The sequence below is a fragment of the Phacochoerus africanus genome, chromosome 7 (assembly GCF_016906955.1).
Source record: "Phacochoerus africanus isolate WHEZ1 chromosome 7, ROS_Pafr_v1, whole genome shotgun sequence".
NCBI lineage: Eukaryota > Metazoa > Chordata > Mammalia > Artiodactyla > Suidae > Phacochoerus > Phacochoerus africanus.
Genome location: NC_062550.1, coordinates 34,381,568 through 34,396,284, shown reverse-complemented (window position 1 = coordinate 34,396,284; position 14,717 = coordinate 34,381,568). Strand labels below are relative to the sequence as shown.

Below are 14,717 nucleotides of genomic sequence, written 5' to 3'. Positions count from 1 at the left end.
GATTCGCTAACCACTGTGCCATGACGGGAACTCCGGATCTCCTTTTTTTTTTTTTTTTTTAATGGTGAAAGAAGGGAGGTAGAGAGATGGAGGCATCCAAGCTAAGTTGCACAACCAAAACCAAAAAGGAGATGAGAGTAAGTTTGGTTCAACACAATAAATGATGAAGCTAGATTGACTAAAGCTGGGGAAGATGGAATTGAATGGTGAAGGTCGCAGAGGGCACACTAGATGGTCTGGAGTTTGTGCTGAAGGCACGAGGGAGCCACTGAAGGCTTCTAGACAAAGAAAGGAGCTGAGCACTTAAGCGGAGGGTAAACGTAGTAACAATGTGTTAGCAGAATGGGAACAAGAGAGGGGAAGGCAGCCAGGTCAGCAATCATCCAAGAAGGTCAGGATCTAAACTAGCGCAGACTAAATGGGATGGAAGAAATCCCCGAGAGAGACATCGTGCAATAAACCCAGCAACTCACCGGAGGTAAGGGGTGAAAGCGAGGTGAATCTCAAGTGACTCCAAGATTTTAAGCTTGTGGAACTGGGAGAACGGCGTTTGAAATGGAGAAATCAGAAAAGCGAGTAAGACGTTGGGGCTGTGGTTCCGCAAAGCCAATCTCTCGGAACAAATATGCCCATGGGGGGTGGGGGAGTGGGTCATCACCTCCTCTTCAGCGTTAAGAGCATTCAGGGCACCATGAAGTTATTGACGTAGCCTGTCTATCTCCACGGCAGGTCACCCGTGCCAGAGTGGGGACTGTCAGTTATCTCTGCATTCCCAATGCCCAGAATGGAGCAGACACTTGAAAACTATTGGTAGAACAAATCACCAGTACAGAGGTGATTTGCTTCACTAAAACAGGGAATGGACTCGGTTCTCAGAGGAAAAGAGAACTGAGCCCTGGGAGATGTCTCCAGTCAGAGGAGGGGAAGAAAAGGAGTGAAGAAATGAAGGCGAGAGTTCCTGTCATGGCTCAGTGGTTAACGAATCCGACTAGAAACCATGAGGTTGCAGGTTCGATCCCGGGCCTTGCTCAGTGGGTTAAGGATCTGGCATTGCCGTGAGCTGTGGTGTAGGTCACGGATGTGGCTCAGATCCTGCGTTGCTGTGGCTATGGTGTAGGCTGGTGGCTACAGCTCTGATTAGACCCCTTGCCTGGGAACCTCCATATGCTGCAGGAGCAGCCCTAGAGAAAGCAAAAGAAAAAAAAAAAAAAAGACATGAAGGCGGATGAGCCAGAGAAGTAGCAGAGTCTTAGATAAGGGAACACTGAAAGCAAAGGAGTGAAACAGCAACTGCTATTAAACAGCTTAACTGTCAGGGGCAAAGTCCAGAATGAGCCTTCAGAAAGTGCCTCTAAAGTTGACATGATGATGACTAGGCCCAGCTGCTTCACTGGAGCTGTAGGGATAAAAGTGGGATTATGCCCTGGAAAGGGATCGGGGGATGATGAGGACGATGAGGAAGGACAGTGCAGGAAGCCTGAGAAGTTTCTCCATCCACAGGAACCTCCCATCTGTCCACTGATATCCAGGGTGCCAGCCTCAAGCAGAGCGAGAAACATCAGCCAAGATCAAGCTAAGACTCAACTGGATACAGGAGTGAGGACATGGGACAGGCTGAGAACACTTGTTTTTTGAGTCTTGCAGCACTGATAAAAAAAAACACAAGGTCATTTACAAGCTCACTGAGGCCATCGATACTTAAAGAAAACCTGAACAGCAGTCCTACCATGAGAATTTTGCTTGGACTTTCATCGTCGTTCATGCAGCACGTTCTTTTGGACCCTCTCAGTTGCGATGGATCCTCAGTTGTATCCACTTCGTCGGATGAATCTAACTCCCCTCCTTTGGCAACGGTAAACAGCATGTCACCAGCCGCAGCGGCCTCGCTTCCAGGGACGTCATTTGTCACCGTGTCGGCTGGGACTGTAGGGAGGGGGGATGCTGACCGCTGTGTGCGGGGTCTCCGGCTGTCTCCAGGGCTCTTTGATGGGGATGGAAACGCTTCTGGAGATGCACAGCTCATGGAGAGCTTGTTTTGCAAAAAATGTTTTAAGCGAGTTTTTCTGGGAACACTCTTTCTCAGGATCGCGCTGCGAAGCTGAGACTCTTCCGCAATGACATACACTCGGCAGCGGCCCCTGGTCACCGCAGTGTACACGTGCTGCCAGTGCTGGCGGCCCGCCTTCCCAACCACGTACACGACTGTCTTCTCCTCCGACCCCTGAGAGGGAATAATCACGAGGGAGAGTTACTGGTGCATAATGGGTTCATGTCTCTGGACAGTCTACTAAGACAGAAAGGTGACAAATCCTCAAAGAGCTCTCAAGTGCCTTCTACCTGGCCAGGGTAGTCAAACGAATCCATCTGGTGGGATCCATTTTATTCATTATCCCAGAATTCCTGGTTTCTAATTATACTGCTAAGCTTGGGTGTTACAGATCCACAACTGGCTTGTAGAGACCCAGCAATAAACTTTTAAAACTGCATCCAGTGCTCAATCTTCCCTGAGAAAAGAATGTGAAATAGTCGTATGAGTTTTTTTTTTTTTTTGTCTTTTGAGCACCACACCTGCGGCATCTGGAGGTTCCCAGGCTAGGGGTCGAATCGGAGCTGCAGCTACCGACATACACCACAGCTCATGGCAGTGCCGGATCCTTAACCCACTGAGCAAGGCCAGGGGTCGAACTCGCAACCTCATGGTTCCTAGTCGGATTTGTTTCCGCTGCGCCATGATGGGAACTCCTCATATGGGTTTTATGTGTAAATGTGTTATACCACTCTTACCTATATAACAAAAAACAGACACCTAAAATATCCATTAATAGGAGAGTAGATAAATATACATGTATTTTTTTCTATAGCAAGTATCTGTATATGTTGCAAACACCAAAGAAGTTTTAAAATATAACAAAATTTTGGAAGTCCCTGGTGGCCCTGAGGGGTAAGGATCCAGCACTGTCACTGCTGTGGCGTGAATTCAATTCCTGGCCACAGAACCTCTGCATGCTATGGATGCAGCCAAAAAATAAAATATGGAATTCACACTGTGGCTCAGAGGAAACAAATCCGACTAGTATCCATGAGGATGAGGGTTCGATGCCTGGCCTCACTCGGTGGGTCAAGGATCTGGTGTTGCCAAGAGCTGTGATGTGGGTCACAGACGCAGCTCAGATGTGGTGTTGCTGTGGCTGTGGCGTAGGCCAGAAGCTGCCACTCGGACTTGATCCCTAGCCTGGGAACTTTCATATTGTTGCAGCTGTGGCCCTAAAAAACAAAAAATTTTGAAAACTTGATACATATATATAAAAAAGATCCCAATCATCTAACACAAAATGACATTACTCTGATCTAAAAGGTAAAAAGTGAACATAACTATGTAACAAAACCAAAATAATCACAAAGACACAAAAGACAAAAGAGAACTATGAGAAGAAAAAAAGAACCTTTGCCTTTTGGGTTTAGCAAACCAAGAAGTATACAGGCAAGAAAACTGTCCGGCTACAGCTCCGATTCGACCCCTAGCCTGGGAACCTCCATATGCCTCGGGAGCGGCCCAAAGAAATAGCAAAAAGATTAAAAAAAAAAAAAAAAACTGTCCAATGTCACCACGTAACTATGAGAAAACCATTTCAAGAAAACAATAACTGGTTGTGACTATTCTTAGGCCCTATATTTTACTGCCAATATAAACTAAGAAGGGGTTTGAACCATCCTCTCTCCCAATGCTCCCACATTCTCCTGCTGCAAGAACTGTGGGGAGATAAAAGACGAGATATGGCATGTAGAAAATACAGATCTACAGTTTTTTAAAAAAAAAAAAAAAACACCTTGTACAGACCAAGTACTTCTACCCTTCCTGGACCAACTCTTCAGATTATCAAAGTTTGACAAATACTTCCTTCCAATGCTGCTGAATCTCAGAAATGAACTGAAGTGAAACTTAATTCTACAAATGCTAAATATGTTTGCCGGATATAGATCACCATTTCCCCACCTTGGATTTTTTTTTTTTTTTTTTCCTTTTTATGGCCACACCAGTGGCATATGGAGGTTCCCAGGCTAGGGAGCTGCCGCTGCCGGCCTACACCAGAGCCACAGCAACACCAGATCTTTAACCCACTGAGAGGGGCCAGGGATCAAACCCACATTCTCACAGAGACAACATCGGATCCTTAACCTGCCAAGCTGCAGTGGGAACTTCCCCACCTTGGATTTTATATTGTGTTTTCCTGAACAGGTAAAAGCCTACTTACACTTTTGCTGTTTTGTTTTTTGGGTGTTTTTTTTTTTTTTTTTTGGTCTTTTTAGGGCTGCACCCAAGGCATATATATGGAAGTTCCCAAGCTAAAGTTAGAATTAGAGCTGCAGCTGCTGGCCTACACCACAGCCGCAGCAACAAAGGATCCAAGCCATGTCCGCAACCCCCACCACAGCTCACAGCAATGCCAGATCCTTAAAGCACTGAGTGAGGCCAGGGATCAAACCTGCATCTTCGTGGATACTAGTCAGATGCATTTCCGCTGAGCCACGATGGGAACTCCATTAGCTGAGTTCTTAATCAATTAAGTATCACAGAGAAAAATTTAATAGGCTCATATTCAGTCTCCCTATACCCACATTTACTGCAAGGCAGTGTCCTCACAGCCACTACAGTGATCATGTGTAAAATACAAATCCAGTCACATCAGATTCTGATTTAAAATCCATTAATGGCTCCCTGGCTCTCTCAAAAAAAAAAAAAAAAAAGAAAAAAAAAGTCTTAAATCCTTCATAGGGCTCCTACAGCCCTTTGAGAACCAGTCTTGGCCCTGCTCCCCTCCCTCCTCCTTCTCATGAGCCAGGCTCCATCCACCACAAGGAGCTTCCCTGTGGTCCTGCTTGTGCTCCCAAGTCCCTGGCCTCCATCTGCCCACTTCTGCATTAGCTGCTCCATCCATGTACTTTCCAGCACCCTGTACTTCCTCTATCACAGATTTTTAACCAGACTAGACAGTCATCGCCTTCCTAACCATACTCCTCGCAGAGCTGTATGCTCTGTGAAAGCAGGACCACGTCTGTCTTCCCCATTGTTCTTTATCAGGTGTCTCACTGATGGATGGATGAAGACAAAAATTAAATTGTCAGCCAAGGGTGTGCAGAAAGCGGGACATGGGCACCTACCTTCACCTCAATAACCTGCTATAACTCAATTGTCCACATCTTTGTGTTTTTTTAATACTTTATTATTTTTTTTTTAATCTTTTTAGAGCTGTACCCATGGCACATGGAAGTTCCCAGCCTAGGGGTTGAATCAGAGCTGCAGCTGCTGGCCTCCACCACAGCCACAGGAATGCCAGATCCAAGCTGAGTCTGTGACCTACACCATAGCTCATGGCAACGCCAGATCCCCAACCCACTGAACAAGGTCAGGGATCAAACCAATGTCCTCATGGATACTGGTCGGGTTTGCTATCACTGAGCCAGGAAGAGAACTCCCCAATTGTCCTTATCTTTAAATCTTCCTCAAATTGTAAAGAACTGTCAAAAATTTTTTTTTAATTAGTAAATTGTGTTTTACTTTTGTTTTGGCTGTCCCTGTCACATGCGGAAGTTCTGGGGCCAGGGATCAAACTCACACCACAGTAGTGACAATGCCAGATCCTTAACCTGCTGAACCACCAAGGAACTCTCATCAAAATTCTTAAAGGAGGCAAGTTTTATTAATTTACTTCCCATCTCTAAATTGTTCTTAAAATCAACAAGTTATACAAATAGGCACAAACCATGAATAAATACCCTTCATGATTTATGGATCTAGAACTTGAAAGTCTATATGGACCTTAGAGTGGGGATTAAAAAGCTTTTCCTGAGAACAGTCAAAGACTCGGTATTTTAGGCTTTGAAGGCCAGATGGTCTCTATGGCAACCACTCAACTCTTTCTTTGTGGTGTAAGAATAGCCACAACTGATAAGGAAATGAATGCGGAACTGTGTTCCAATAAAAGTTTACCTAACAAAACAGGTGATGGGCCAGATCTGGCTACCATATTGGATAACACAGTCCTAGAAGATCCCAGAAGGTGACCTGGCCCATGCCACTTCTCTGACCTCATCTCCTATCTCTCTCCCACACTGACCTCCTTGCTATTTCTCAAACATGCCAGACAGCCTCCCACCTTAGAAGGTGGGCTTAGGCTATCCTCTCTACCAAAAATGCTCTTCTCCCAGATACCCACATGGTTTAACTTCATTACCCCCTTCAAGTCTTTGCTCAAACACCACTTTCTCATTGAGGCCCATACTGATCACCTTCTTTTTTTTGTTTTGTCTTTTCTAGGGCCGCTCCCACGGCATATGGAGGTTCCCAGGCTAGGAGTCGAATCGGAGCTGTCGCCGCTGGCCTACACCTCAGCCACAGCGACGCAGGATCCAAGCTGCGTCTGCGACCCACACCACAGCTCACAGCAACACTGGATCCTTAACCCACTGAGCAAGGCCAGGGATCGAACCTGCAACCTCATGGTTCCTAGTTGGATTCGTTAACCACTGAGCCACAACAGGAACTCCTGATCACCTATTTAAAATTACACTGGCACCCTATCCTTACCCCCTTTCCATAGCATTTACCGCTTTCTCACATCATACATAGTTTACTAATTTTTTCAGATTGTGTCTGTCTCTATCCTCTTCTCTATCAAATGTCATCTTCCCAATGGCAAGTATCTTTTGACTATTTCCTGGACAGACCTATACCGAGCACAGAGAAGAGAGTCTGCCTCAACCCGTATTTGCTGAACTGAACTTGGAAGAAGAACCTATGCTGAGAGAACAATCACAAATGTTCTCAGAGGTAAGAGACACTTTTTCAACCATGAACTAAAGAGCCAGATTCAATGACAAGAATATTCTGAGACACCTACTCCAACCTCCACCTCATAATCAATACTCCTTTATTGCTTATTTATTCAGAAATGCAACAGAAAGAATGGATTATAAATTTGGGGATCTCTCAGAAAATAGAGCAAAATGCTAATGAGATAGAAAACAAGAAGGACTAATAACCCGTTCTGGAGGTCCAAAACCTATATAATAGAAATTCTAGAAAGAAAAAAGAGAGGGACCTGAGGATGAGATAATAAAATTATTATTATTATTGCTATGTCTTTTTGTCTTTTTAGGGCCATGGCATATGGAGGGTCCCAGGCTAGGGGTCTAATTGGAGCTGTAGCTGCCGGCCTATGCACAGCCACAGCAACTCAGGATCCGAGCCATGTCTGCGACCTACACCACAGCTCTCGGCAATGCTGGATCCTAAACCCACTGAGCGAGGCCAGGGATCAAACCTGCAACCTCATAGTTCCTAGTCGGATTCATTTCTGCTGCACCACAACGGGAACTCCCTAGATAATAAAATTCTTTAAGAAAATTTTCTAAAATTGAAGGATACTGAGTTTCCAGAATGCCTGAGTCCCCATCATAAATACCCATGGGAGAAATTTCTCCAGGATCTCACAGCTAGGCATATTTGCCCCTCTCAAAAGTTGTTTGTTTGACTCCAGGAGACAGTTGACTGCTTCTCTCTTTGCTATGGGAACTTTGGCTTTAAGGGAACTTAAAAACCAAATCTTCAGGCTACAAGCAAATAGGGCAGTGTGCATATCAGCATTGCAATCCACTCCTGGCAGGAATCCTTTTACCATCCTTACCTTTATTTTCCACTGGACATCATTTCTTTATCTTTACAAAAAAAAAAACAAAAAAACACGAGTTCCCATCCTGGCGCAGCAGAAACAAATCTGACTAGGAACCAGGAGGTTGAGGGTTTGGTCCCTGGTCTCGCTCAGTGGGTTAAGGATCTGGTGTTGCTGTGAGCTGTGGTGCAGGTTGCAGATGTGGCTCGGATCTGGCATTGCTGTAGCTCTAGAGTAGGCTGGCAGCAATAGCTCCAATTCGACCCCTAGCCTGGGAACTTCCACATCCCACTGGTGCAGCCCTAAAAAGACAAAACAACAAAAAACAAAAAACAAACCCATGCTGAATTGTGGGTATTTTTTGGTAAGCCATGTCAAATTCTTTTTGGAACTGAGATGGGCCAAGCTAATAAATAAAATACCATCCACTTTTTAAAAAAACTAAGCTAATGAATGCTTGTCTATTATGAGAGGCTAACCTATAGAATTCTATTCATAAAGATAAAGGTTGATGGAGTTTTGTCATTAAAACAATATAAAATCAGAGAGGGGAGCTCAAAACAATGAGACAAATAACAGAGCCACACAAAACTTATGAGAATTCAAGAATATTAAAATAAAGCTTAAAAAAATTAAATAAATAAATAAATGGGGTTCCTGTCATGGTACAGGGGAAACGAATCCAACTAGGAACCATGAGGTTGCGGGTTCGATCCCTGGCCTTGCTCAGTGGGCCTTGCATTGCTATGAGCTGTGGTGTAGGTCACAGATGCAGCTCAGATCTGGTGTTGCTGGGGCTGTGGTGTAGGCCGGCAGCTACAGCTCCGATTCGACCCCTAGCCTGGGAACCTCCATAGGCCGCTAATGCGGCCCTAAAAAGACAAAAGACAAAAAATAAATTAAAATAATAAAATAAAATAAAATAAAATAAAGCTTAAAAGCAAGTCACACCAAATGCCATGCTGTAACCAGAATGAGATTCTGGAACAGAAAAAGGACATGAGTGGAAAAACTGGTGAGATCCAAAAAAAGGGTATTGTTTCATTAAAAGCATTGTACCCACAGTAACATCTTAGTTTGGATCAAGATACCATAGGTATAAGATGCTCCCATTAGGGAAAACTGGGTGAAGAGTATATGGGAACTCTCTATACCAACTTCCTATACGGTCAGGCCACAAAGATGGCTGTTCTCTTGCTCGAGGTACACCCCCTACCTGCAGAATACCTGCTTCACCTGCAGCCTATGCACATTACTGACCTCTCACATACTCACCCCAGGCCCCAGCTAGTGACTGTTCTAATCAAAGGGATGGTGAGGGGTGTGTCCCTTGCTGGTTTCCCTGGTAACCAATGAGCCAACTTGACATCAATTCCCCTTTAACTGGCAGCCTCACTTCCTCCCAGAGGGAAGATGGCCATGTCCTGCCCACTGTCCACCACACACAGTGGGGTGTCACTCCAGGACCTTGCTTCAGACATGAAAGCTCCTCCATCCATTAAACCTCTGATGTCTTGTTGCTGATTCCAGGCTTTCTTTGTCTTAAAATGGGGCAAGTGAAGGCCCTGCAAGCCTGTGGGATGCAGCCCAACACTTCCCAACTCTTCTGTAAATCTAAAATTATTCCCAAGTACAAAGGATTTACCTCACAAGGATAGAGGAAGGGGATGTATTCGTTAAAACTCACCCCACTTTTGTAATTAAAATGCATGTGTAAATTATACCTCAATAAAGTTGGTTAAGCAAACAAAAAGCAAGTTACAAAAAAATATATAATCACTACAACACCACTTAGGTAGAACCTGGTTCCCCTGCGTCTATATGAGTGGACAGACACAGGTCTGAAATCACCTCCAAGAGGGTGGGAAGGCCTGGGACGAGGGAGAGGAACTGAGGCACTTGCTTTGGGCACATTTAAGAGGATGCTGAGATACATAGCAAAGAAGCTAGACAAACTTTAAAAAATAAAACTTTGGGGAGGTCCCACTGTGGCTCAGTGGTAACTAACCCAACTAGTATCCATGAGGATGCAGGTTCGATCCCTGGCCCTGCTATTTTGAGTTAAGGATCCAGTATTGCCATGAGCTGTGGCGTAGGTCACAGACTTGGCTCAGATCTGGCATTGCTGTGACTATGGCATAGGCCTGCAGATCCAATTCTAACCCTACCCTAGGAACTTCCATATGGAAGTTTGTCTACAAAGACAAAATAAATAAATAAATAAAACTTTGAAACAAACAAACAAAAAATCCATGCTGAACAAAATATCAAAAAACAATTTTTTTTAATGTCATGGCTGCACCTGTGGCATATGGAAGTTCCCAGGCCAGGGATGAATCAAAGCCGCAGCTGCAACCTATGCTTCAGCAACGCTGGATCCTTAACCCACTGCACCGGGCTGGGATCAAACCTGCATCCTCCACAGCAACCCTAGCCACTGCAGTCAGATTCTTGACCCACTGCACCACAGTGGGCATTCCCAAAATATCAAAATTTTAAATAAAGACAAGCTCAGTGAGTGTGCCATGCCAAGGAGCTCTAAAGACAGGAGCAGGGGAGGAAATTCAGTCTCCCCTCCTCTCTCCCTGGTGGGAGAGGAAGCCCACAGGATGAGACTTGACTATAATGTCTTAGTTCCTGCCAATAAGAGAGCTGTGAAACAGAAAGGGCAAAACGTTAGTACCTGTACAGTGGTTTCTGTACTTCTGAGCATTTTGTTTCCCAATTGAAAAATAAAAATAAAAGCAATAAAAATTAGGAAGACAATAATGCAAGGTACTCTTTTTTGGCAAACTCTTTGAATAGCTTTATAAAAGTCCATCCTTACCTGGAACGTGTGAATAGTTCTTGCCCACGCATGTTTTATGTGGCAGCACTGCATTAGTTTCCCAAAATCCACAGTTACTTCCAAGCCAGCCATATTATTAATGGTCAAAAATCTTTTCTTTCCACAAGTGATATCAGTTTTATCCTGTCACCAAAACAAATAAATGTTTTGTATGTTTTCAAACAAGAACACTGTAAAGAGTGTCTATTTTGAGGTTCAACATAAAATGTAAGCACCTTGTAATTAAAATAGTTATGTATAAGATGGCCAACAAGCACATGAAAAAATCCTCCAACATCCCTGATTATTAGAGAAATGAAAATCAAAACTACCATGAGATACCACCTCATACCAGTCAGAATGGCCATCATTAAATAATAAGTTCACAAATAACAAATGCTGGAGAGGGTGTGGAGAAAAGGGAGCCCTCCTGCACTGTTGGTGGCAATCTAAGTTGGTACAACCACTATGGAGAACTGTTTGGAGGTACCTTAGAAAAACTATACATAGAACTACCATATAACCCAGCAATCCCACTCTTGGGCATATATCCAGACAAAACTTTCCTTAAAAAAGACACATGCAACCACATGTTCATTGCAGCACTATTCACAAAAGCCAAGACATGGAAACAACCCAAATGTCCATCGACAGATGACTGGATTAGGAGGATGTGGTATATATACACAATGGAATACTACTCAGCCATAAAAAAGAACCAAATAATGCCGTTTGTAGCAACATGGATGGAAGTAAAGACTCTCATACTGAGTGAAGTCAGAAAGAGAAAAGCAAAAACCATATGATATCACTTATATCACTTATATATGGCACAAATGAACCTTTCCACAAAACAGAAGCTCATGGACTTGGAGAATAGACTTGTGGTTGCCAAGGGAGAAGAGGAGGGAGTGGGATGGATTGGGAACTTGGGGTTAAAAGATGCAGTCTATTGCCTTTGGAATGGATTAGCAATGAGATCTTGCTGTGTAGCACTGGGAACTATATCTGGTCACTCATGATGGAGCATGATAATGTGAGAAAAAAGAATCTATACATGTATGCGTAGCTGGGTCACCATGCTGTACAGCAGAAAATTGGTAGAATAGTGTAAACCAGCTATAATGAGAAAAAAATAAAAAACATTATAAAAAAATAATAAAAAAATCAAATAGTATGTATAATTGTTCAGAATTTCAAAAGGCTTAAAATCTACGAGTAAGCACCAATTGAATATATACACACTCAAATACTTTAATAAACACAAATGGAAGTTTTGGGTCCTTGAAATTTAACCTTAATTTGACTCTTTGGAGAGCAGTCTATGTTGTCTCTCTTATTTTGAAGATTGTACATTTCATTTCCTGCACTGACTACATAAGTCTGCGTACATTTTTGCAGAGTTTACTTCTCCTCACAGCTCTTAAAGAATAAGCTTGGTATGTTTATGGTGTTTATACAATGAGGACAAATTCAAGGTGACCATTTCTATAGTTTGCGTATTTAAGCAGCATGCAAGGAAATGATACTCTGTAAAATATAATAAGTGTGTCATTTGTCCCTTGTATTTTGTTCCTCAAAAACTTCAAACTTATGAAAAATGGTTCTTCACAAAGTCTTCTGGAAAATACAAGAGAAAGGAACACTTCCCAATTCATTCTATGAGGCCACCGTTAGTCAGACACCAAAACCAGACAAGACATCACTAGAAACCTACAAACCAAGATCCCTTAGGGACAGAGATGAAAAAATCCCTAACAAAAAATGATGGAAGAAGCTGGAGTACCCGTCGTAGCTCAGCAGAAACGAATCTGACTAGCAACCATGAGGATGCGGGTTCGATCCCTGGCCTCACTCAGTGGGTTAAGGATCTGGTGTTGCCATGAACTGTGATGTAGCTTGCAAAGCGGCTTGAATCTCGTGTTGCTGTGGCATAGACCAGCGGCTACAGCTCTGATTCGACCCCTAGCCTGGGAACCTCCATGTGCCATGGGTGCGGCCCTAAACACACACACACACACACACTATGGAAGAAGCATGTCAGTCACAATATAACTAGATTCTGAATCAATTCTCAGGCAATAAAAAGAAAATCAGATCTAACCCTGATAGATCAAAAGGTACTATTTGCCTGTTATCACTTACCCCTGTTATAAAAAACACTTCTCCATTGCAGAGGCGAATACCACTTTCAAAGTCATGCTTATTTTTAGCAAAACCGTGAGGAATACCATTCAAGTCTTTACCACTGGCGTCTGCTTCATCATTTTGCTGACCGTTCGAGGTATTTTCAGGGAGTAACTCTGAGAGATACACATTCCTGGTACAACAAATTTTATCGCCGACTCCAAATTCAAGCCTATTCTGATGGTCTCTGGGTTTCAAAGTGAGAATACGGCATCAGAATTTGGAAAGCCTCAATTTCATGCTAAGCATGAACTCCCATTCAGACCCAGATCTACTGCTCAATATAATGTCCACGCTGTCTTCACATTGCTTTTGTTCTCCTAAGGTCAATGAGAAATCAGGTCCCCAAAACTGTGGTCTGAGTACCTAAACTCTCTGCAGCACCTCAAACTCAGTGACATTTCCCAGCCCAATCTTTCCAGGTTAGAAATCTTGGCACAAAGGCTGAGGTCTCTCTTTCCTTTTATATTCTAAAAGTAACCAAAACACTTACTGGTTCTACCTTTTATTTATTTTTTTCTATTTTTATTTTTTATTTTTATTTTTTGTCTTCTGTCTTTTTAGGGCCACACCCAGGTTGGGGGTCGAATCGGAGCTGTAGCCGCTGGCCTATGCCACAGCCACAGCAACGCAGGATCTGAGCCACATCACGACCTATACCACAGCTCACGGCAATGCTGGATCCTTAACCCACTGAGCGAGACCAGGGATTGAACCTGCAACCTCATGGTTCCCAGTCGGATTTGTTAACCACGGAGCCACAACAGGAACTCCGGTTCTACCTTTTAAATTTATCTTCTCCTCTCCAGCCTCTCTTATCACTATCCTATTTCAAGTCTTACAGCACTGATATATATTTCTAGTATAATATGAAATCCTATTATAATTATGACATTATATCAATAATAGCAGTAAGTCGAATAACTGGTTGTATACCAGTTATTGTGGTAAGTGGTATAGATAATATTATTTCATTTCATCCAACTTTAGGAGGGGAATCCTGGCTAAATATCCTCTGCTACATACACAGAAAAGTGAACTTACCTGCCCAAGATCGTAGTTACCGGGATCCAGACTACAAGGCCTCAATCGCATGCTTTTTTAACCCTTTGTTAGGCTACCTATCATGGTTTCTTGTGTCTTTCTTCATTAAACAGGGAGCTCCTCTTGTAACTCACTTACCCCTGGGTTCTCTGCACTTAATAAATAGTAGGTGCTGATAAATCCAAGAGAAGCGAGTGGATTTGTCCTAGGTGTCAGCAGAGTGGCTTTTCTCGACTCCTATTTCCCTGACAGCTGTGTACTTAAGGTGCCCTCTGCAGGCATCCCATTGCTAAGGTTCTCGGACACACTCCACACACATTCCAATTTGAAAAATTCTGCTGAATTCCCCATGCTCATCTTCCTACGTAGGAAACCACAAGGACAACTTTATTCCTTATGTTTCTTATGACACTGCTTCTCCAAAAGTCAATTCCAAAGGAATTTATTACATTTAATAGAAGAGATCATTTGACTTCACGAAGGAGGATTTAAAAAAAAAAGATTGTGAAATATGTGGCTATTGCGCTAAATGCCAAAACAAACAAAAGTACAGGGAACCCAGGAAGCACCCTGCTCACTTGATTAGATGGCCCGTGTAGTGCTTGCAACAGCAGGCATTGATCACGTCACAGTCCTGCCTGGAACACAGGAAAACACAAGGGTCACCTTAACGGAATCTGTTTCATGCTGATTTCTGTCACCAACAATTATGAGATACTGGATTCTAAAATAAGCTTCCAGGACTTTCTCCAGAAAAAGGTATTTTGTAATCGTGATCTTAACATAAGCCTTCGTTCCATTCAGATTTCCTAAGAGTTGACAATTACAATATCTGGTAGAAAAAGCCCTGTTTAGAAAATTGCCTTCTGCTGGGTCTACCAAAGAAATACCTCAAAATAGGAGAATTCACAGCAATGAACTACCAGAATCTCCCATTCCAACAACATCTAGATTCATAAGATATGAGATTTAAAAGCTACGTTAAAAAC

At 43.2% G+C, this 14,717-nt stretch overlaps 1 protein-coding gene across 1 annotated transcript in view; it reads right to left on the bottom strand.

The window, feature by feature from the left end:
- HELB (DNA helicase B) overlaps positions 1-14,717 on the bottom strand; it is a 44,152-nt gene that overhangs the window by 7,919 nt on the left and 21,516 nt on the right. The window contains exons 9-12 of the mRNA XM_047787142.1: positions 14,307-14,366; positions 12,643-12,871; positions 10,498-10,641; positions 1,727-2,221 (exon numbers count right to left, since the gene is read on the bottom strand). Of these exons, the coding sequence (XP_047643098.1) occupies positions 1,727-2,221; positions 10,498-10,641; positions 12,643-12,871; positions 14,307-14,366 (928 nt within the window). The remainder of the gene's footprint in view (positions 1-1,726; positions 2,222-10,497; positions 10,642-12,642; positions 12,872-14,306; positions 14,367-14,717) is intronic.